Consider the following 25,152-nt stretch of genomic DNA (forward strand, 5'->3'; position numbering starts at 1 on the left):
CACTCGTTCTTGGGGAAGAGGGCCTGAGGAGTGGCAGAAATATTTCTAAACTAAACTTGAAGATTTCAGATAAGACACTCAACCGAGACACTCAACCTCAGGCCTTTCTTACCTAAGGCCTTTCTTACCTAAAATACTCTGAGTGAGTCTTGTGATATCAGTTGAACCTAATGGAAATCTTGACTGAGGTAAACCATGATGTGTTCTCCGTATAGGAGAAAATAGAGCTGGAGGGAGATGAGCCAGAGATTCTCTATCTCTCTTTCTGTGTTCCCTCCCACTAGCTCTCCTGTCTCTGTAGTTTGTTGTAAAATCTGGGTCACGCTGCATGATGCTGTAAGTCATTTCAAAGCTAGATCATGAAACCCACCCTGAGATCTGGAAGAGACTGCAGAAAGTACCTGGGATGCATGTGTGCGCGTGTGCGTGTGTGTTAGATCAGATTAGGGTAATCCTGATCTCTTCTGTACTGAGATTTAAATAAGAACTTCTGCAACTTTATAAGAGTAAGTTCACATTGAATTCGGCACTCCTTCAATGTCTATAAACTCAGATTAACCTACTAACAGACATCAGAGAGACACCTGGGTGCGTGTATGTTTTCCTTATGTCTACTGGGACCTCACTCTTAATGTAAACTTCATGTCATAATTATATAATATACAGAATATGAAATTTATAGTACGGCACTTACAATGGAAGTGAATGGAGCCAATCTGTGATTATTTAAGTACTTGCGGTTTCAAAATTTTAGACACAATCCAAAAAAAAATGTAGTGTGACAAAATCGCTTGCTAACCTTTTTTTTAATGTAACGTTTTATCCAATCTAAAAACATCTCTTTGCCATGACAGCATAGCACTGCAAAAACAATGATTTTCAGCTCAAATAACACACAAGTTTAACAGAAGAATTAATGTAAGAGCTTTTATAAAATTATTAGGTTCACATTTCTGCCTTTAAACCCTCCATTCACTTCCATTGTAAGTGCCAAACTGTAAGTGTAAGTGCCAAGCACGCGCACACTCGCGGTGCACAATATTTTAGCGCTACTCATAAACAGCATCTCAAATGTAGATGCTCAATAGTTCGGTTCACTTATAATATGCATTTAGAACTGCACCAGAGGTGCATTTTACCAGAGTTTGAATATGAACTACTGTGGACTGGCCTACAAACAGACACTTACAGGACTTCCTGGAGAGTTCAGAATGTCAAAATAAAAGCGTGAGGGTTTAAAAGTGAAAGGTGCATGATTGAAATACATTACTATATATTACTATTACAATATATTATTATTATTGGGGCTGTCAATCGATTAAAAGTTTTAATCAAATTAATTACATGGCGTCCCGATTAATTAATCGCATATACAATTATTTGGTGAGAGAGCCCCTCATAGAACAATAATTCGATATATAATGATGAAAAAATTATACATAGTTATCTTTTAAATATTTAACAATTTTATATATATATATATATATATATATATATATATATATATATATATATATATATATATATATATAAAATTGCACTCCAAGTGTTTTGAATGCAAGAACGTAACCCATGTTTGTGTTGTTGCTGCTGAAGGTTGTTGAACCGCACATTTTCACACAGCTGAAGTTTCACTTACTGCCCTCTGGAGTAAACGGGTGGTACTACAAGCTTGCATTTCTCAGGAATTTTCCTTCTACTGGGGCATGCGATTAATTGCATACATTTTTTTTTAAATCGACGGCCCTAATTATTATTCATATTAAAAAAAAAAATTACAAATTATAATAATATTTAAGTTGTATTGGTTCCAAAAAATAACTGTGGGAATGAAAAGTGTGCTGATATTTTACAACTAAATTGAACAAAAAGGAGATCTGAACCCTTTAAAGTCCAGGTACAAGTTGAACAATTTTTACAAAAAAATAAAAAATAAAACGGCTTCTTTTCTACTGATGACTTATACTGGAGTTACTGTTAATTTAGCTGCTACACTATCCAGTATACAAGTTAATAATAAAGTGTTTCTTAATAAGCTATACATTTATATTGAAATAATGTGTAGTTAGAGGTTTGTATTTCATTAAATATTAAAGAGCACACCCAATTAGTTCCACACAATAATGTAAAGATATTCTAAACTGATTATGCAAAAAAAAAAAAAAAACAGCAACAACAACAACAACACTGGAATCGGATCAGTATCGGCCGATACTGAGATTTCCAATATCGGATCGGAAGAGAAAAAGTGGTATTGGTGCATCCCTAACCTGTACTAATACATATTTAACATTTTAAAATGTATACATAACCATTAGTTAATGCAATATGAACTAACATGAATAAACATCATATTTTGAAAAATTAGCATTAACCAAGATTAATATATGCTGTAAATTCATTGTTAGTAAATTATACCTAATGCACTAACTAATATTAACCAGTAGAACCTTTTTGTAACGTATTGCCTTAATTATTATAGACCAACCCTAACCCTACTGCTTTCAGACACATTTTGGGCATTTTTAGGTTCAGTTAGGAAATTGCCAAGTTAGGATAATGCCCCCAACCCCAACCCTCCATCCTCACAAGAAGGAAAAATACAGGGGACAGTAATTTACAAGTCTCTTTAATTTAATTTACATTCATTCACACATTTATATTACATCTCTCTTTCTATAGAGGATGTGAGCGAGCAGCGCTGGTGTTTGATCTGTGGCGACCGTGCGTCCGGACTACACTATGGCATCATCTCCTGTGAGGGGTGTAAGGGCTTCTTTAAACGCAGCATCTGCAACAAGCGCATCTACTGCTGCAACAGGGACAAGAACTGCCAGATGTCCCGCAAACAACGCAACCGCTGTCAGTACTGCAGACTGCGCAAATGCCTTCAGATGGGAATGAACCGCAAGGGTGAGGAAAACACACACACACGCGCGCGCGCGCGCACGCTTTCAAATCCCCCAAGCGTACATATTCCCCTAACCCCACTTAATACACTTAATTAAAAAACAATTATTAACAGACCTCATTTTAAAGTGTTCCAAAATTCAGGATGCATTTAATTTTTTTAATCATCCATCATTGATGACACAAATTTCTGGTTAGTGTAGCCTCTGATATCAAATATCAGTATGAGTAGGGGGTGACAGTGATTTAAAGTAGCAGATTTTGCCCTGATTAAATCAAACACACTTAACACACATGGGCACCACTGCATAAAGACACTTGCTTAAGAAACGTGATGACGTAAACTTGTCTTAACATTTTTGAAGAACTAACACTTACCTACATGTCCTACATCCTTTATCTTTTTCATTGTCCTTGTATCTTCACCTTTCCTGTTTTTTCTTTCTCTCTTGTATTTTTTATGTACCCATTAATAATTACAATTTCACTCCAATTATGCAGCACAATGTATCTTTTCTATAAACAGAAGTCTGCTTCTTAAAAATGTACCATTTATTTACTTAAACCATAACATCATAGTCTAGTCTTTGATGTTGGTTCATTAGAGGCAGATATCTGATCTTTCTACTATGTAAATGTAGTTATATATATCAGTGTTCGATTGGGAATGCCTGAAGAGAAAACGCACAGATAACAGATTGTAGATCTGGGTTACGACGCTGCATATATAATCGTGAAAGATGCTCACCTGGCGCAGATAACAAAATGCTTGATCCAGAGCATGCCGTCTTTTTTTCGGTTTCTTAAGGCGAGACTCAAAGGCTCACAAACACAAAACAAAGCATATACAATTAGATCTCTTTATAGTGGAGGCTCTGAAAAGAATTGGATGTTGTACTTACATTGTGTATGCACCAGAGGAAGCCATTGTTCTTTATTGTTCACTTTGGCTATATTCATAATGGCATGCTAGTGTATAGCTTACTGCATACTCCATATAATGTACTGTATACTTCATACCAGCGTGATACATTATCATTTTTATTAAGGAGCATTATTTGTCCCCTGGAATTCATTTTCGTGGACATTTGAACCTTTGAGGACATAGACTTCACATAGGATAACATTTACGCATTTCAATTTCATAACAAAACAACAAATTTCCATCAAAGCCAATTGAGTAATCTTTGTGTATTATTTATGATTATTTAAAGTTTTATACATTTATTTGCTAAACATTTTTCAATTTGATTGAACTTTGCTATAAAATGAAATGCATAAATCTTAAAAATATGTGAAAAATAATTTTTGTGTGTTTTTTCTAACCATATAAAAACGTTTGGTTACGTATGTAACCTCCGTTCCCCGAGGGAGGGAACGACACGTTGTGTCGGAGAAGCGACACTAGGGGTCTCTCTTGAGCGCCGATATTCACCTCTGATCTATGAAAAAAGGCCAATGAGAGTTGGCAGCCAGTATTTGCATGTCCCGCCCCCGGACATACGGGTATTTAAGCGGCGCAAATACGGGAGTTCATTCAGAATTTTTCTGAGGAGCCGGAAATGGTCCGGCCACAACAGTGGCTCGGTTCAGTGACATGGCGGAGGAAAGACACAACGTGTCGTTCCCTCCCTCGGGGAACGGAGGTTACATACGTAACCAAACGTTCCCCTTCTGTCGCTCTCTCCACGTTGTGTCGGAGAAGCGACACTAGGGGACCCATTCCAATCTTGCCATGTGCTGAACCGTGTACGTGAACTGCCGATACAGAGGCGGGCAGGGATTCATCCAGTGCCACGCATCGTACCCTTCCCCAATGCCCCATACGAACATCAGGATCCTTCTAGTTACCCTGGGAGGGGAACAAGGCGATGTTTGCCAACATGGGAACGGGCCAGCCTGGCTGGGCCTCTTTTCTCTCTATGTTTCTCGCATAGAGCAATCACGGCCGGGGCCCTTACACGCATATAGGGAAGGGGGTCTTACCAGACCCTGCGGAGACCAAACCTGCCCTTTTTCTTGGGGAGGAAAAGTGGTAGACACGTCACACGGCCGTTCTCAGGGCTCGTATGGAAAGTATGGTGCGGTGGTAGATCCCAGCCTCGAAGGGGGGAGTTGCTACAGCATGGCGACCGGTGCAGCTGTAACTGCCTAAGGGAGACACGGGGGTCCGCTCGTAAGGGGACAGAACCGTGGAAATACACACAGGGGGCGTCCGCACAGGAGGCCTTCTACTTTACCTGTGGAGCACCTATGCCAGTACAGGGTAGCCATCAGGGTACCCGCAGTGGCTTGGGTCGGCGAGTTCCTCCGCTGAACCGCGGACCCGGAGGGCTGGGGAGGAATCGACCAGGGGCCCGACCCGAAGTGGGGCGCCCTGGGAAGAAGGCGCACTACTTTACCTTGATGTCAGGAAAAGGGCGCTGGGCGCAAGCGATCCACCCGGCCGGTCGGTCTACGTGTTACCGAGTTCTACGGGCTCGGACCTGAGAAAACACGAGACGCCACTGACTCAACGCGGAGGTTGTAAAACCTCGCGAAGGTGTTGGGTGTTGCCCAACCCGCGGCTCTACAGATGTCTGCTAGGGAGGTGCCCTTGGCCAGTGCCCACGAGGACGCAACACCCCTTGTTGAGTGAGCTCGGACCCGTAAGGGTAGGGGCACGGCCTGGGTGTGATAAGCCAGTGTGATGGCATCGACAACCCAGTGGGCGAGCCTCTGTTTGGAGACGGCATTCCCTTTCTGCCGTCCCCCAAAGCAGACAAAGAGCTGCTCAGAGCGTCTGGTGCTCTGTGTGCGGTCCAGGTAAATGCGCAGGGCGCGCACTGGACACAGCAACGAAAGGGCTGGGTCTGCCTCCTCCCGGGGCAGCGCTTGCAGGTTCACTACCTGATCTCGGAATGGTGTGGTAGGAACCTTGGGCACATAGCCCGGTCGCGGTCTTAGGATCACAGACGTATCTGCCGGACCGAACTCCAGGCAAGTGTCGCTGACAGAGAACGCTTGCAGGTCCCCGACCCTCTTAATGGAGGCGAGCGCGATCAGCAGGGCCGTCTTAAGAGAGAGGGCCCTGAGTCCAACTGATTCAAGCGGCTCGAAGGGAGGTCTCTGGAGTCCTGCCAAGACTACCGAGAGATCCCAGGAGGGAACTAGGCCTGGCCGGGAGGGATTCAACTTCCGGGCGCCTCTCAGGAACCTGAGGATCAAGTCGTGCTTACCCAAAGACTTGCCGTCTACAGGATCGTGGTGGGCGGCGATAGCGGCAACATACACCTTGAGGGTGGACGGGGACAGCCTCCTGTCCAGCCTCTCCTGTAGGAATAGAAGCACTGACCTAATCGCGCATCTCTGCGGGTCTTCGGCCCGGGAAGAACACCAATCTGCGAACAAGCGCCACTTTAGGGCGTAAAGGTGCCTGGTAGAGGGAGCTCTGGCTTGGTTGATGGTATTCACAACGGTCGCCGGTAAGCCGGCTAGCTCTTCCGCGTCCCGTCCAGGGACCAGACGTGGAGGTTCCAGAGGTCTGGGCGCGGGTGCCAAAGCGTGCCCCTTCCCTGAGAGAGGAGGTCCTTTCTCAGGGGAATTCACCAGGGAGGAGCTGTCGCGAGGAGCCTGAGTTCCGAGAACCAAGTCCGAGTGGGCCAGTAGGGGGCCACCAACGTGACTTGCTCCTCGTCCTCCCTGACCTTGCACAGCACCGGTGCAAGAAGGCTCACTGGGGGAAATGCGTACTTGCGCAGCCCCGAGGGCCAGCTGTGTGCCAGCGCGTCTGTCCCGAGGGGAGCCTCTGTTAGGGCGTACCAGAGCGGGCAGTGGGAGGTTTCCTGGGCGGCGAACAGGTCTACCTGGGCCTTGCCAAACCGTTCCCAAATCAGCTGGACCGACTGGGGGTGAAGCCTCCACTCCCCGCCGGGCAGGCGTTGTCGTGATAGCGCGTCCGCTACGATGTTGAGCTTGCCGGGGATGTGAGTGGCACGCAGCGACTTGAGTCGCTGCTGGCTCCATAGGAGGAGACGGCGGGCGAGTTGTGACATGTGGCGGGAGCGTACGCCGCCTTGGCGATTTATGTACGCCACCACCGTGGTGCTGTCCGATCTCACGAGGACATGTTTGTTCCGAACTAACGGGAGGAACTTCCTGAGAGCAAGAAGGACGGTCAGCAACTCCAGGCAATTGATGTGCCAACGCAGCGGGGCCCCTTTCCAACGGCCCGCTGCTGCGTGCCCGCTGCACACGGCACCCCACCCGGACCGGAGGCGTCGGTTGTGACCAGGACGCGTCGGGACACCTGCTGCAGGGGCACTCCTGCCCGTAAAAAGCAGAGGTCTGTCCAGGGTCGGAGTGTTTTGAGGCAGGCGGGGGTGATCCTTACCCGATGCGTGCCGCGGTGCCATGCGTGTCTCGGGACTCGAGTCTGGAGCCAGTGCTGGAGTGGTCTCATATGCATCAACCCCAGCGGCGCGACCGCCGCGGAGGACGCCATATGCCCCAGGAGCCTCTGGAAAAGTTTTAGAGGGACCACTGTGCCTGGCTTGAAGGAAGCGAGGCAGTCCAGCACCGACTGAGCACGCTCGCTCGTGAGACGTGCTGTCATTGAGACTGAGTCTAACTCCAACCCGAGAAAAGAGATGCTCTGAACCGGAGTGAGCTTGCTCTTTTCCCAGTTGACCTGAAGCCCCAAGCGGCTGAGGTGCCGGAGCACCTGGTCTCTGTGTGTGCATAGTAACTCTCGAGAGTGTGCTAGGATGAGCCAGTCGTCGAGGTAGTTGAGAATGCGGATGCCGGCTACTCGTAGCGGGGCAAGGGCCGCCTCTGCGACTTTCGTGAAGACGCGAGGGGACAGAGACAGGCCGAAGGGGAGGACTTTGTACTGAAACGCCTGGCCGTCGAACGCGAACCGTAGGAAAGGTCGGTGTCGTGGCAGAATTGAGACGTGGAAGTACGCGTCCTTCAGGTCCACCGCTGCGAACCAATCTAGATGCTGAACGCCAGCCAGAATATTTTTCTGCGTAAGCATTTTGAACGGGAGTTTTAACAAGGCCCGATTGAAAACTCGCAAGTCCAGGATTGGTCGTAAGCCGCCGCCTTTCTTGGGTACAATGAAGTAAGGGCTGTAGAAACCCTTCCTCATTTCGGTTGGAGGGACGGGCTCTACCGCGCCCTTGGCTAAGAGGGTCGCGATTTCTGCGCACAGGGAACTGGCGTGCTCGCCGTGTACTGCGGAGAAGCGGACGCCCCTGAAGGGGGCGGGAGCCGGGCAAACTGAATTGCGTAACCGAGTCAAATGGTCCGGTGCAGCCAGCGTGATGCGTTGGGAAGCGAAAGCCACGCTTCCCAGCTCTGCGCTAGGGGCACCAAAGGGACGAGTATTTTGGACGTACCCGGCGGGGCCTCGCAGCGGGGCAGCGTCGGGCGGCTTCGTTGCGGCCTGAGGCTGAGGTGCTGAGAATAGACTCAAAGCACTTACCTTGCTCCGCGCGCCCGGCAGGGGGCGGGTTCTTGACTGAGGAGGAGGTCTGATGTTGGCGTCCTCTGAACTCGTCTGAACCGGCCAGCCGGGGGACAGTCGTGGGCAGGCGGAAGGCGGGATTGCCGCGTCCGGTGTACCGGGACTGTTGTGATCTGAAAGCACATTGCCGTGAGAACGGCATTTGCGGGCCAGGTGACCCAGAGGCAAAGGAAATAGCTCTTTTATTGAGAATGTGGGTACCACAGCCCCCGTCAGGGGGTGTGTCAAATGAAAAAACAAAGGATTCTCCTCCCGGCCCTCCACCGGGGACGGAGCGGTCTTACCACCTCCGGAGCTAACGTCTTCGGCTCTGGGTCGGCTGTCTCAGGAACGCTTGGGAGCCTTCCGGGTCCTGGAGGGGGTTCGTGAGACAGGGGGCGTGCGCCGCCTGCGGAGTGCTCGACGCTGGGGCTGAGAGCTGGGCCCGGGTTGAGGCGGAGCAGGAGCTGGTTTCCTCGCAGGGGGACGCCCTCGGCGGGCAGACGGGGCAGGGCCCGTAGCGGCAGGTCTGCGGTGGGGCATGATGTGCGAAATGGCCTCCGTCTGCTTCTTCACCGCGGAGAACTGTTGGGCGAAGTCCTCGACGGTGTCACCGAAAAGGCCAATCTGGGAGACAGGTGCGTCCAGGAAGCGGTTCTTGTCAGCCTCACGCATCTCGACCAGGTTGAGCCAAAGATGGCGTTCCTGGACCACTAGGGTGGCCATCGTCTGTCCGAGTGCCTGCGCTGTGGCCTTCGTCGCTCTCAGGGCGAGGTCGGTCGCTGAGCTCAGTTCCTGCAGCACATCAGGATCAGGTCCACCCCCGTGCATGTTTCTGAGAGCTTTGGCCTGGTGGACTTGCAGGAGGGCCATCGCATGCAGGGCGGAGGCAGCGCGTCCAGCCGTAGTGTAGGCCTTCGCGTTAAGCGAGGATGTTGTCCTACTGGGCTTGGACGGGAGTACGGGGCGACCCCGCCAGGAGGTAGGGCTACCGGGGCATAGATGGTGCGCAACTGCCCTATCAACCTGTGGAATCGCGTCGTACCCATGGCGCTCTCCGCCGTCGAGGGTGGAGAGAGTGGAGCGGGTGGCACCTAGACGAGCGGAGAGCGGGGCTCTCCACGTAGACGTCAGCTCATCATGCACCTCCGGGAAGAAAGGGACCGGGGGGATGCGAGGCCGCGAACGGCGCGCTGCCCCCAGGAACCAATCATCCAACCGAGAAGGCTGTGGGGAGGATGGAGGGTTCCAGTCCAACCCCATGCTCAAGGCGGCCCGGGCAAGCATGTCGGACATCTGAGCGTCGGCCTCCGCCTGGGCCTGCTGGCCCGAAGGCGGCAGTCCAGGGGAGTCCTCAGCATCAGACACCGCACTCTCCGATGCAGCGGCGAGCTCATCTGCTTCGGACTCGGGAGGATAGACAGCCGGGCCGTGAGGCGAGCCGCTATCGCCGCGAGCGTGGACGGAGACCAGCGAGCGTGTCGGGGAACGGGAGGTTCGCGGGGGGCTACCCGGCGAAACTGCACCCGCTGCCGCCCCCAAATCGCCCCCAGCGCCAACCGCACCGTCCTTAATCCCGTTGGAAGAAGGAGCAATGCGGGGTGCAGCTGGGGTGGCTTGCTTTCTGTTGAAAGCGAGCCGCGACCGCAACGTGGTCATGGTCATGTTCTCGCAGTGAGAACATGAACCATCCACAAACGCCGCCTCGGTGTGATCGCGGCCCAAACACACGAGACAGCGCCTGTGGCCGTCTGAAGCAGAGAGCACTCTACCGCATCCAGGAACGACACAGGGGCGGAAAGGCATCTTGAAAAAGACGCGTCCTTAAAAGGACGTTCAACGCCGCTGTGTTTGCTCTTTTAGAGAAAATTACTCTTTTAGTAAAAAACTCTTTTAATACACAGTGTGTGTGTGTGTATGTGTCTGCGCTGTCGAAGCGCTCAGGGGCAACAGTGCACGCCGTGCACTGAGAAGGAGAAAGCCGCTGTTGTGCGCCGTCAAGATCCAACAGCATGCAGATCGTCAGAGGAAACAGGAACGTTTATAGTGGTGTGTAACTCGCAGCAAACTGCAGACAGACCATCGGCTCCGAAGAAATTTTCTGAATGAACTCCCGTATTTGCGCCGCTTAAATACCCGTATGTCCGGGGGCGGGACATGCAAATACTGGCTGCCAACTCTCATTGGCCTTTTTTCATAGATCAGAGGTGAATATCGGCGCTCAAGAGAGACCCCTAGTGTCGCTTCTCCGACACAACGTGGAGAGAGCGACAGAAGGGGAACACACTGCCTGTCATCATTTCAAGTAAAACAGTTTTTTGCCTTTATAATGTTACTGATACAATTAAATCAAGATCAACTTAGTCATATATTTAATTAAAACTAGAGTAAAATTTTAGATGATAGCAAACAAAACAGAAGAATTTATTTCAAGGTCAGTTTTTGCCCCCTCGTTTTGAATTATAGGGGTATTTTTGGCAATTTCAGTGGCATTTGTGCCCCAAGACCCAATTCATTTCTGACCCTGCTTTATACAGTTAAACCTTTAAATGCATACATCAGGTCTTTAGTGACCTGTGACCTCATTCCACCCCTTGTGTACCCACACCTTTTCAGTATTCCTCTACCTTCACCTTATAAACAGTGTAATACACAAAAAAATCCTACATTTTATATATATACAGTGAGGAAAATAAGTATTTGAACACCCTGCTATTTTGCAAGTTCTCCCACTTAGAAATCATGGAGGGGTCTGAAATTGTCATCGTAGGTGCATGTCCACTGTGAGAGACATAATCTAAAAAAAAAAATCCAGAAATCACAATGTATGATTTTTTAACTATTTATTTGTATGATACAGCTGCAAATAAGTATTTGAACATCTGAGAAAATCAATGTTAATATTTGGTACAGTAGCCTTTGTTTGCAATTACAGATGTCAAATGTTTCCTGTAGTTTTTCACCAGGTTTGCACACACTGCAGGAGGGATTTTGGCCCACTCCTCCACACAGATCTTCTCTAGATCAGTCAGGTTTCTGGGCTGTCGCTGAGAAACACTGAGTTTGAGCTCCCTCCAAAGATTCTCTATTGGGTTTAGGTCTGGAGACTGGCTAGGCCATGCCAGAACCTTGATATGCTTCATACAGAGCCACTCCTTGGTTATCCTGGCTGTGTGCTTCGGGTTATTGTCATGTTGGAAGACCCAGCCTCGACCCATCTTCAATGCTCTAACTGAGGGAAGGAGGTTGTTCCCCAAAATCTCGCAATACATGGCCCCGGTCATCCTCTCCTTAATACAGTGCAGTCGCCCTGTACCATGTGCAGAAAAACACCCCCAAAGCATGATGCTACCACCCCCATGCTTCACAGTAGGGATGGTGTTCTTGGATGGTACTCATCATTCTTCTTCCTCCAAACACGGTTAGTGGAATTATGACCAAAAAGTTATATTTTGGTCTCATCTGACCACATGACTTTCTCCCATGACTCCTCTGGATCATCCAAATGGTCATTGGCAAACTTAAGACGGGCCTTGACATGTGCTGGTTTAAGCAGGGGAACCTTCCGTGCCATGCGTGATTTCAAACCATGACGTCTTAGTGTATTACCAACAGTAACCTTGGAAACGGTGGTCCCAGCTCTTTTCAGGTCATTGACCAGCTCCTCCCGTGTAGTTCTGGGCTGATTTCTCACCTTTCTTAGGATCATTGAGACCCCACGAGGTGAGATCTTGCATGGAGCCCCAGTCCGAGGGAGATTGACAGTCATGTTTAGCTTCTTCCATTTTCTAATGATTGCTCCAACAGTGGACCTTTTTTCACCAAGCTGCTTGGCAATTTCCCGTAGCCCTTTCCAGCCTTGTGGAGGTGTACAATTTTGTCTCTAGTGTCTTTGGACAGCTCTTTGGTCTTGGCCATGTTAGTAGTTGGATTCTTACTGATTGTATGGGGTGGACAGGTGTCTTTATGCAGCTAACGACCTCAAACAGGTGCATGTAATTTAGGATAATAAATGGAGTGGAGGTGGACATTTTAAAGGCAGACTAACAGGTCTTTGAGGGTCAGAATTCTAGCTGATAGACAGGTGTTCAAATACTTATTTGCAGCTGTATCATACAAATAAATAGTTAAAAAATCATACATTGTGATTTCTGGATTTTTTTTTTAGATTATGTCTCTCACAGTGGACATGCACATACGATGACAATTTCAGACCCCTCCATGATTTCCAAGTGGGTTAACTTGCAAAATAGCAGGGTGTTCAAATACTTATTTTCCTCACTGTATATATATATATATATATATATATATATATATATATATATATATATATATATATATATATATACACATATACACACACACACACACACACACACACACACACACAGTTGAAGTCAGGAGTTTACATACATCTTAGCCAAATACATTTAAACTCAGTTTTTCACAATTCCTGACATTTAATCGTTGAAAACATTCCCTGTCTTAGGTCAGTTAGGATCATTAATTTATTTTAAGAATGTGAAATGACAGAATATTAGTAGAGAGAATGATTTCTCTCCCAGTGGGTCAGAAGTTTACACATACTTTTATAGTATTTAGTAGCATTGCCTTCAAATTGTTTAACTTGGGTCAAATATTTTGGGTAGCCTTCAACAAGCTTCTCCTAATAAGTTGCTGGAATTTTGTCCCATTCCTCCAGACAGAACTGGTATAACTGAGTTTTTTTTTTTGCCTTCTTGCTCGCACACATTTTCACTTCTGCCCACACATTTTCTGGCCACTCCAATACCTTTGACCTTTTTCCATTTTTGCCACAACTTTGGAGGTATGCTTGGGGTCATTGTCCATTTGGAAGACCCATTTGTGACCGAGCTTAAACTTCCTGGCTGATGTCATGAGATGTTGCTTCAATACACCCACATCATTTCCATCCTCATGATGCCATCTATTTTGTGAAGTGCACCAGTCCCTCCTGCAGCAAAGCACCCCCACAACATGATGCTGCCACCCACTTGCTTCACGTTTGGGATGTTGTTCTTCAGCTTGTAAGCCTCACCCTTTTTTCTCCGAACATAATGATGGTCATCATGGCCAAACGGTTACATTTTGTTTCATCAGACTAGATGACATTTCTCCAAAAAGTAATACATTTGTCCCCATGTGCACTTGCAAACTGTAGTCTGGTTTTTATGGCAGTTTTGGAGCAGTGACTTCTTTCTTGCTGAGCAGCCTTTTAGGTTATGTCGATATAGGACTTGTTTTACTGTGGATATAGATACTTCACTTACAAAGATCCTTTGCTGTTGGAAGTGAAGTATTGATTTGCACATTTCACGCCAAACTTGTGTCTCCAGGAGACAGAATGCATCTCCTTTCTGAGTGATATGATGGCTGCGTGGTCCCATGGTGCTTATACTTGCGTAATATTGTTTGTACAGATGAACATTGTACCTTCAGTCATTTGGAAATTGCTCCCAAGGATGAACCAGACTTGTGGAGGTCAACAATATTTTTTTTGTGAGGTCTTGGCTGATTGTTTTTTTATTTTCCCATGATGTCAAGCATAGAGGCACTGTGTTTGAAGGTAGGCCTTAAAATACATCCACAGGAACACCTCCAATTTACTCCAATTATCCTATCAGAAGCAAATTTGCTAATTGCCTAAAGGCTTGACATCATTTTCTGGAATTTTCCAAGCTGTTTAAAGGCACAGTTAACTTAGTATATGTAAACTTCTGATACACTGGAATTGTGATATAGTCAATTAAATGTGAAACAATATGTCTGTAAACAATTGTTGGAACAATTACTCATGTCATGCACAAAGTAGATGTCTTAAACTACTTGCTAAAACTATAGTTTGCTAATATCAAATCTGCAGAGTGGTTAAAAAATTTTTTTAATGACTTTAGCCTAAGTGTATGTAAACTTCTGGCTTCAACGTGTGTGTGTGTGTGTGTGTGTGTGAGCGTGTATTTATCACTTTGTGGGGACCAAATGTCCCCATAAGGATAGTAAAACCCGAAATTTTTGACCTTGTGGGGACATTTTGTCGGTCCCCATGAGGAAAACAGCTTATAAATCATACTAAATTATGTTTTTTGAAAATGTAAAAATGCAGAAAGTTTTCTGTGAGGGTTAGGTTTAGGGGTAGGGTTAGGTTTAGGGGATAGAATATAAAGTTTGTACAGTATAAAAACCATTATGTCTATGGAAAGTCCCCATAAAACATGGAAACACAACATGTGTGTGTGTGTGTGTGTGTGTGTGTGTGTGTGTGTGTGTGTGTGTGTGTGTGTGTGTGTGTGTGTGCTCTTCCATCTCTTATTTAATTGCATATCTATTTACGGTCACATGATATCTATTTCTTTGTTTATTACAAGAGAAATAAGGACTATATTCATACACTTAAATACTATAGTGTGTATAATCACAGGCACAAACATGCTATTGGTAACTCAAGGTGGCACTGTTGTTTCAGTGATTGACTTGATTTACATTTTACATGGCTATTTTATGAAGAAGCAACATGGAAGTAAACTATAGCAAGTTTAACTTATGAACAGTATTTAATTGTTCGTAATTATAAACTTCAACTAAACTTACTTCTCTTATTATAACCACATTGTATGAACGACATAAGACAGTTTTACGCGTTGAGTTGGCTTGGAGAGAACCAACGACGGTAAAACAACCGTGTTGCTCCGCCGTCCACACTCATTTATTATTTTTTACAGCTTCCTTTAAACTTCAAATAAGAGTTCCAGTACAACTTCAAAATAAGAGTTTCAATACAGAAGTTGCACCAATATACCAACATAAACACAAGAATGAAAGAGTAACAAATGTTATAACATAAACAAACTTGCTACTAATAAATGGCGCTTACAAGTATGATATGTTATTGTCATTTGGGTGTACTACTGAAATGTTGTAAGTTGTTGTCTCTTATTGTCTCTATCAGCTATCAGAGAGGACGGGATGCCAGGAGGGAGGAATAAAACAATCGGACCCGTACGGGTAAGTGAACTCTGCTGGAGACTTAGTGGAATATTCCAGTCAGGTTCAATACAAGTTAAGCTCAATCAACAGCAATTGTAGCATAATGTTGATTATGACACAAATCATTTTGTCTTCCTTTTTTAAAAAATCATGGTTACAGTGATGCAACGTAAACAACATTCATGTTAACATGATTTTTAGTATCATGAAATCGCTTACAGTGTTTAGCAGCATTGTGTCGTCATGGCAATAAAGTTGTAATATTGGAAATAACTTTGCACAGATAAGGTCAGTAAGTGTAAGAATGAAGCAAATGAAGGGGGAGAACAGGATGGTAGACATTCTGAAGGCCATGTAGAGTAAATTAATTCTTCTTTGATACAAACAGAAACACTTACAGTGTAAAAATGTATATAGCACGAGAAATAGATGTGCACAGTGTGTGTTTGTGTCTTGGTGTCCTGCTATCTGCGTGTTTGTGTTTGTTAGAGTGAGGTCATGTGGCCCCTGACTCTTTCTCGCTCTAAGGAAAACACAATGTGTTGGATTCCTCGCTTTCAGGCCACGGAGCAGAGGACAATCATCGGAGGACTCAAGACAAACTAGAGTTCACTCTGGGCTGTCCGCACCGGAGTGCCTACGCGGCTGACAATGCAAGCACCCCCATTGTTATTAAGTCGGTTTGTTATTGACGGATGGAAAAAAATCTGTAGGGAAGAGAAAACCACGAACAAGATGGCCTTTCGTTAACAGTTTAAGGCTCGGAATTCATTGCGTATTAACCGTTTTCCAATTCCTTATTCCGCGCAAGTATTCTTGCCTGTAGATTGAGCACAATCGATGGCATTGAACAGGCCACATTCATGACTTACCCGCTTGATTTTTCTTTCTCCCTCTACATAGATCTCGCTGGAGGAGATTGAACGAATTATGTCTGGCCAGGAGTTTAAGGAAAAAATGGAACTGTCGGATGCGTGGAGCCACGGCTACAGTAACCACAATTCACCTGGCAACAGTATCTCCGAGGGCAGCCATACCTTATCTTTCTCCACGATATCCACCAGGTGTGACCCCCAATGAGAACGAGGTGCTGAATGCACAGAAACGTTGTTCTGAACCTGTCTTTATGTGCAGGGACATGGCTTTGTTCAATACAATTATTAAATGTTTGTGTTCTAGAATGAACCACGAATTAAAACAAATACAAGTCTGTAACGTAGTTCAATGGAAAGGAGGAGGCGAGAACAACAAACACATGACGGACATGCCCGTAAACGATCTCTCTCTCCTGCACCATCCTCCGCAGTCGGCCTTTATCCCTCTCGGAGGCTTGATTAGCCTGATAAGGGACCGGGTGTGTAGGATCACGACCCGGCCCCGCCCTCTGCCTTGCCACATTCCTCCCTCGTTCTCTCAGGCTGGGGAGCCCCCGGCATGACGTACATCCCTCCTCTTTCCCTGGGGAGGGGCGTGCCTTCTGGCAGCAGGTCATCCCCGTCTACCTGGACGAGGGAGGGGACAAGGGGAGGGAAACATAAATAATTAAATAGGGGGGGCACTTCCTGTAACAGTGTAGTACCCCCCCAAAAACACTGTAAAATTTAAACAATAGGAAAAAGGCCAGTGCGGAGCGGCAGTGAAAGAGAGAGAGGAGAGAGAGATGAAGAAAAAAACCTACTCGCCGGTTCTCCGATACACCGTCGCATGGTCCTCGATCACTCCTCCACCCTCTCAGGCGGACGAAAGCCACTCCTCCCACGTCAGACCCACGACCCCCGGTGGAAAGAACACCCCTCCGCGTTCACGGCGACTCCTGGGGACACTCCTCCGCCCCTGGCAGCGGCCCTACCGCTCCAGGTGGTCAGGGAGTCACTTCCCTCCTCCCCTCGCAGACGGCGGTCTTCTGTCGACCCCTCCGCGTTTCTGGGGGATGGCAGGGCACTCCTCCGTCCCTGGCAGCGGCTCCATCGCTCCAGGCGGTCGGGGAGTCCAGTCCCTACTCGCCTCGCGGACGGCGGCCGTTCACCGCATCCGGGCGGTCGGGCTACTCCCTCCCCCGGCGGATGGCAGCGGCGCTCCCCCGGGTGGTCAGCAGTGTCGAGGACTCCGTGACAGGCATCCCTCCTCCTTCCCGTGTTTCGGCACCAGTGTAACATAGTTCAATGGAAAGGAGGAGGCGAGAACCGGCTTGTCAATATAAATAATATTTTAATGAATAACTTTAACAAAAGACAAACACACACGACGGACATGTCCGTAAACGATCTCTCTCTCCTGCACCATCTTCCACAGTCGGCCTTTATCCCTCTCGGAGGCTTGATTAGCCTGATAAGGGACCGGGTGTGTAGAATCACGACCCGGCCCCGCCCTGCCACACAGTCGAATTGTTCGAAATTGAGTTAAAATGTTCATGTCAACATTAAATTAAAATTGCTGCTGTCTCCTAATAAACATATACATGGTCTTTTCATGCATGATTCATGTGTTATACCAGTGAACGGATATAAGAAATATTTGTATTCATAATCTTCAATCAAAATTTTTAAACTTGCTCTGCCTCTGAAACGGCACTTATACTAATTCAGTAAGCTTTTTCTAAAGTTCAATGAGTACTAGTGAATAAAATCCCGGCCCACTTTTGTTTCACTCTGAAAAACATCACATTATGGAAGTAAAATTGGTTGCGAATGCTGTTTCATGTTGACATTATATACAGAATTACTTTGATATAAAGTGAGATGTATGATGTAATTATTCCTTTCTCATTCTCTCCCTCTCTATGCAGCCATGCAATGAAAATGAACACATACACTATGTCCTGTAGAGATCTGAGCAGCAGTCCACAACTAACTCATTCTTTCCTTTTGTGCAAATATCCTTTATCGCCCCCTACTGGTGGCAGCATTAAGACACAATCAAACACATTATCACTCCAGCTTGTCGCAGCCGATGATGACCTGACACATCTTAGTACACCCATGGTCATAGATGAGGGGTAAGTCTCATACACATTCATTGCTTACAAACTTATCCTTACATGCAAGTGTAACTGTTTGATTTAGTTTTTATAGGGAACATATACCAGAAAACAGGATTTTTATTGTTCTTTTGAAATAAAAAAATTAGATGTACTGTCAGTGTGTAATCATACTTGCGTGTCACTTTTTAGCAAAAGCAGATCAGTTAAGAAATTTGTTAAAGGGATGGTTCACCCAAAAATGTAAAAATGATGTCATCACGTCCCCATATTGTTCCAAACCTGTATGACCCTTCACATTTATTGCATCTTAAATACAACTAGATGGGTAGAGTTTGTCCAGAAAAACTTTGATGTTGGCTTGACAACACCTCGTCAAAATGTTAAACTAGTAAATAAAGTGAAAATGTGATGGTTGTCCACCTTAATATATAAGCAGCGGCTGCATAGCTGGCGAATGTGGCAAAGTTCCTCTGGTGTTGACAGCAGTGTAAATAACTAGAAGGTTATAATACCAGAATTTAGCGACACGAGGCTACGCCATAGGGTGTCATTTGGGACTCAAAAATACATTTAGCCTTATGTCGTCTTTTGCGTTACACAGAAGAAAGAAGGGTATAGGGGTTTGGAACAACATTAGGGTAAGTAAATGATGACATACATTTTATTTTTGGGTACACTATCCCTTTAAGAAATTATGTTGCAATCATAAGCACATTAACATATGACCGACCAGCTTTCCTGTATATCAACGTGGTTAACTAATCATCACGATAGAATTATTAAAGGTACAGTAGCAAAAATCTGACTTTTTATTCTAAGTGTCTCTATCTGTTACTCTCAGGTATATTGTGACTCAGTCGGAGCTGTTAGCTCTGCTGTGCCGTATTGCTGATGAGCTGTTATTCAGACAGATTGTCTGGATCAAGCGCTTACCATTCTACAATGATCTGTCCATCAAAGACTGCACTCGTTTACTGGGGGCTTCATGGCATCAGCTCATCCTCCTCTCCTCACTTACTGTGCACAGTAAACAGATACTGGAAGAACTGGCTAATATCACGCAACATTACACACCTTCAAGTCTGACACTACAGGGGTGAGCAAACTGCTTTCATTGTGAACAGACAAATTTGCTTTTGCCTTGTTATAAATATTGCTGAATACGTATATGGTTTATAAGAACATATATGTGGGCGTGGGCATGTATGCAGGTTCGGTGAAGATGCTATGGAGGTCATGGAGAGTTTAAGTTTTCTTTTTCATAAGTTTCATCATGTAAACCTCAGCCATGAGGAGTACAGCTGCTTGAAGACCATCACCTTGCTCAATCAAGGTAATATACACATTGAAACACACACATGTACCCTGACTACCGCCGAGAAGTGGAGGGGCTGGTGAAATGGTGCGAAAGTTTTAACTTGTCACTTAACATCTTAAAAACAAAGGAACTGGTAGTGGATTTTAGAAAGACCTCTAGTCTCCTCCCTACGCTCTCCATAAATGGGGTGGAGCTTGAGAGGGTCACTTCCTTCCAGTTCCTTGGGACTACAATCCAGGAATCCCTATCATGGGAGCTCAACACTAATATTAAGATCAGTAAAGCACATCAGCGACTCCACTTCTTGCGGCAGCTCAAAAAGTTTGGTGTCAGCCGAGTTGCCATGACCCACTTTTATAGGTCAACTATTGAAAGCGTCCTCACTTTTTCCATGCTTGTCTGGTTCGGTCATACAACCACTCAGGACAAAACTAGGATGGAAAGAGTAGTACGCAGGGCTTCAAAAATCATAGGCTGTAGCCTCCCTTCACTTTCTTCACTCTTCTCCACTAGAATAATCAGAAAGGCTAAGAACATCATAGCGGACCACTTTCACCCTGCTCACCATCTCTTTAATCTCCTCCCATCAGGAAGAAGATATAGGAGCATTAAGACTTCCACATCACGCTTCAGAGACAGCACCTTCCCTCTGGCTATTAGACATCTGAATTTGCACTGACTGCTAGCAGCACCTTACTAAGTGCAGGCACTGTGCACTGTCTGGGCCGTGGGGTTTTTTATCTTTTGAACGTCTGCAGGGTTCTGGTCTAATGTCTTATTGTTGTTGGGGACTGTTGGTGTACATTGTTGGTGTACTTTTGATGTCTGTCTTTTAGGTCATTTATGTCTGAGAGTTGTACCAAGACAAATTCCTATCAACTTGTTGACATGGCAATAAATTATTATTATTATTATTATTATTATTATTATTATTACCCCCACGCGTGCCCCACCCAATTCTGTGCCGAATTCAAATGGTATCCGCTTCTCACGCGTTGCTTCACAAGGATTCTCACTAAGAGTTAAAGGAACTTGACGATAGATTTGATTTATTATGACTGATAAACGCCACCCATTTGTAACCTAATGCCCCCTCTCTAATAATTTGCTCTCAGCAAATATCAAAGTATCCTTTGAACACCCCCGTTGAGAACGTGTGTGTGTGTGTGTGTGTGTGTGTGTGTTGTAGATGCAGTAGGATTATGTAACACGCCCATGCTGGAACAGTTGAGTGAACGTTACTGGTGCGTATGTCGGGACCTAACAGGGAGACTTCACCCTCACCGGCCCAAACGCTTCTCTGACATCATCACGTGCCTCTCTGAGATACGCCACACCTCAGGTTTGTAAATCAATGTGTGTGTTTGTTGGGGAGGAAGGGTTGCAAAGAGAAAGAGAAGCTGTGTAATTGAGTGTTTATGTGAAAAAAACAAAATGGCCATTCTACATGGAGAGGGTCTCCTCATGGGGGCTGCCATGTTAGAATCACATGACCAGTCGAATGCTACTCGCTAAATCATAGTAAACACCTTGTCTTCTAACACTTTTCCTCTTGAATTAAATTAATCATGTCTGACTATGAATAGTGAACTTCTACAATGGCATTGAGAACTGAAAACTATTGTGGTTGAATAATGCTGCATCCAAGCCACTAGGTGTCAGTATAAGACCAAGATGACATATTCAAAACATTACTGATTGCACCTTTAAGTACTTGCATCACCAGTGATTGTGTAGTAAAGTGGTTAAATACTCTGCAGCAAGCTCCTTTTACTGCAATCTGAGAGTAAAAGTTTGGTTTGACTTATTCCGTGTAATGTGTGTCCAAAAAGAGATCCACGCAATCCATTTGTCAATTTGTAATGTCTCTTTTAATAATTTCTGTTCTTTACAGTCAGTTATTGATCAAAAACAACAACAAAGAAACATGTAGAAACATTTAATTCTAATCACACATAGCATGGATGCGTTAAAGAAGCGTCAACCAAAACAAAACGCCTGTATTCTTAAAGAAACAGTACCATTTCAGCATGTGCTCTACAAATAAATGTGAATACTGGTAAATAGTACAAATTATGAATGTAAACTATATATGTGTGTGTGTGTGTGTGTGTGTGTGAGCGTGTATTTATCACTTTGTGGGGACCAAATGTCCCCATAAGGATAGTAAAACCCGAAATTTTTGACCTTGTGGGGACATTTTGTCGGTCCCCATGAGGAAAACAGCTTATAAATCATACTAAATTATGTTTTTTGAAAATGTAAAAATGCAGAAAGTTTTCTGTGAGGGTTAGGTTTAGGGGTAGGGTTAGGTTTAGGGGATAGAATATAAAGTTTGTACAGTATAAAAACCATTATGTCTATGGAAAGTCCCCATAAAACATGGAAACACAACTGTGTGTGTGTGTGTGTGTGTGTGTGTGTGTGTGTGTGTGTGTGTGTGTGTGTGTGTGTGTGTGTGTGTGTGTGTTTTTAAAAACCTAAAATGTGACCAAAATTATGAAAACGAATTAAATTTTTAAAAGTCATATTTTATTAATCTACCAAGTTCGAACAGCCACCCCCGTATAATTAACAGCAGTAATTGAGAGATTCTTTCATATTTAAGCAAATTGGAAATTATGAATAAAATATACCCACATGAATCGTAATCAAATTCTGTACCCAACCCTAATTTAGAGTTAAAGTGTCCTCACAGTCTGAAATAACAAAATGATACAAAATGAAAAAATATTTGCAAACAATTATTAGTACCAAAACCAAGGCCGATACTGAATTTCATTATTCTTTGAAAAAAGTTCAGAAAGCTGGATGAATAATTCAACATCTGAGCAATTTTAAAAAATCAATCTAGCCAGATACGGCCAGTTTAGTGTTTAATCAAAGAGTCAATGCAAAACAATATTTCAGACTCCGAAGCGGTGTTTCATTTTAAAAACATGTTGTGAATGTGTTTCATGCCGAACAGTTGAACTTGGTGTAAGTAGAAATGTTTTTGGTGGAAGATTTTCCCATCTGTGCTATTTTTTTAATTGCTGGTTTATGTGCACCTGACTCAGACGCAGGACTTTTGCTGTTGCGTCACATCTTGCTGTTCCTGTGTGAACACCCCCTATTAATGCAGTTAGCATCTGTTGTGAAGGGTATTAATTATGCAATTATTGCTTGTTGTTTCCAGGGAAGATGATGTCCATTCCTCTAGAGCAGCTTCCACTGCTGTTAAAGGCGGTACTATACTCCTGCAAAACCAATCAAAACCCCTGGCCAGCCAACAGGTCCGTCTCCAGGACATGCCAATCATTTGAATAACAATTTAAATTTTCGTTTACAACGTTTCCCAATTTATTTATTTCATGACAAGGTTGAATGTAAAGCTCTTGACAGGTATGGCTGTAGCAAATGTAGCAATCTACCAAATGACATTTCAAGATACCGGAAAAGAAAACTAAATTTCCAACTACCTCAGGAGGAACTATTAAAGGAAAGCCATTGCCGAAGTGAAAGCAACAGACACGTTTCATGATATAAAATGTTTCCTAAAAATGTATTTACTGTAATCTACTTGTTGTTGAATATTTTAAGTATGCAACTACTATAATGATATCAAATATCCTTGTATAATGGGAAGTCGTCGATCAAATATGCTTGTTGATGTTGAAATAATGAAGAAGCCAGTGGTGGTGCGGCTCAAATTTCAGCACATACTCAAAAGTTGAGCATGCCTCAATTAACCTGTTTTAGACTAGTTTGCGTTTGATTTGTTTACTTTTGAGGACTCTTTCTTATGGATGGGGACTTTGGTAATGAGTCAGTCACCAGGGTAACAAGAAATGCAATAAGCACACTCTTTAGCCCAGGTGTGTTTGTGTTACATGTGTGATTTCTCTCAAAAAATCATTTCACACATGTTTTTAAGGAGATGTGAAGCTTGAACAGGGTCCTATGTGTATGTATTTTGGCGTAGCTGTGGTTTTATGTTACTTCTCAGTTCAGTGTGTATTTTTTTTTGTTTTATAATTTTCTTTCACGAATTTGAGACATAATTTGTTTTATAATTATTTTGATAAATGTTCATATGTGTTTTAAAGGAACCGTTCAGCCAAAAATGAAAATTGTCTCATAATTTACTCACCCTCACGCCATCCCAGATGTGTATGACTTTCTTTGTTTTGTTGAACAAAAATAAAGATTTTTAGAAGAACATCTCAGCATTGTAGGTCCGTTCAATGCATGAATGGTGTCCAGAACATTTTAAACTCCTAAAGCATATAAAGGCAGCATTAAAATAATCCATAAGACTCCATTGGTTAAATCAATGTCTTCATATCGCCACCTACTGGTCAGGTGGAGATTTAAAGTATAAAAAGACTTAAATATTGATCTGTTTCTCACCCACACCTATCATATCACTTCTGAAGACATGGATTTAACCACTGGAGTCTTATGGATTACTTTTATGATATACATTTATGTGCTTTTTTGAGCTTCAAAGTTCTGGGCTCTATGCAGTTGTATTGCATAGACCAACAGAGCTGAGATATTCTTTGTGTTCAGCAGAAGAAAGTAAGTCACACATCTGGGATCGCATGAGGGTAAGTAAATGATGAGAGAATAGTTTTTTTGGGTGAACTATTCTTTTAACTTTCTGGAACAGAAGAACCATGTCTCAGGAAGGTCGTTTGACCTAATGAGGGTTGGGTTTAATACAATTTTGCCGTCGAATTGTACCGAGGAACATTCCAAAAATGACTAAACATTGGAAGAATGTTTTGTGACCATAACCTTCCATTCCTTCACAGGCTTTGAAAGATTATATTTCTGTTTCGCCGCAGCAACAGACAATGAGAGAGCAGAGTATAGGCATGCTCGCGGAAAGCCTGTGAGGGTCGTGCACTCAGATAGCGAGAGGGGTTTGTGAGCATTTTCTTTGTACTTGCTTTTTCTATCAATTTTATTAAGGTCTGAGGCCTTGAAGTGCCTCTGTAGTTGAAAACGGGCCCACAAACGGACTATCCAAGGACGTAGATTTGGCTTGAACATTGGGAGGGAGGGGAAGGGAGGGGAGGGGGGGTTGCAGCGTGAAGCATTTACATGCTTCCATTGATCATGGTATAAATATGGGGTGTGGAGGGGGGTTGCACTTGCTTGTTATGATTATCCATCCCCCATGGATTCTACACCTCTGACTGTATCACCCAGCTGTAAAATAACATTGTACTATTTTTTTCATCTCATAAAGAAAGGCCTGATAAACGTGTCTGTGTGTTTCATTTACTGCCTTTATCTTTGTTTGGTCTTCTTCTCTACATTCTGTATTGCGTTTTGCAGGTTCTGTGGCCTTGCAGATCTAGACTAACATGCCCTACAACTGCCTGGAGCCATTAGCCATCAAAAATGAGTGATGGCTAATGAATAAAATACAGTAAACATTACTATTTGACAAAGAGCAAA

At 44.5% G+C, this 25,152-nt stretch overlaps 1 protein-coding gene across 2 annotated transcripts in view; it reads left to right on the plus strand.

The window, feature by feature from the left end:
- LOC127624828 (nuclear receptor subfamily 6 group A member 1-B-like) overlaps window positions 1-24,727 on the plus strand; it is a 49,870-nt gene extending 25,143 nt beyond the window's left edge. Inside the window, exons 2-9 of one of the 2 annotated variants that reach the window (XM_052099779.1) lie at window positions 2,683-2,913; window positions 15,366-15,421; window positions 16,307-16,467; window positions 18,189-18,398; window positions 19,225-19,479; window positions 19,595-19,716; window positions 20,891-21,043; window positions 22,880-24,727. In XM_052099779.1, coding sequence (XP_051955739.1) covers window positions 2,683-2,913; window positions 15,366-15,421; window positions 16,307-16,467; window positions 18,189-18,398; window positions 19,225-19,479; window positions 19,595-19,716; window positions 20,891-21,043; window positions 22,880-23,010 — 1,319 coding nt within the window. In that variant the 3' untranslated portion in view covers window positions 23,011-24,727. The remainder of the gene's footprint in view (window positions 1-2,682; window positions 2,914-15,365; window positions 15,422-16,306; window positions 16,468-18,188; window positions 18,399-19,224; window positions 19,480-19,594; window positions 19,717-20,890; window positions 21,044-22,879) is intronic. The other variant, XM_052099780.1, reaches the window with a different exon arrangement.
- Window positions 24,728-25,152: the final 425 nt, after the last annotated feature.

Source organism: Xyrauchen texanus, chromosome 31, assembly GCF_025860055.1.
Source record: "Xyrauchen texanus isolate HMW12.3.18 chromosome 31, RBS_HiC_50CHRs, whole genome shotgun sequence".
Lineage (NCBI taxonomy): Eukaryota > Metazoa > Chordata > Actinopteri > Cypriniformes > Catostomidae > Xyrauchen > Xyrauchen texanus.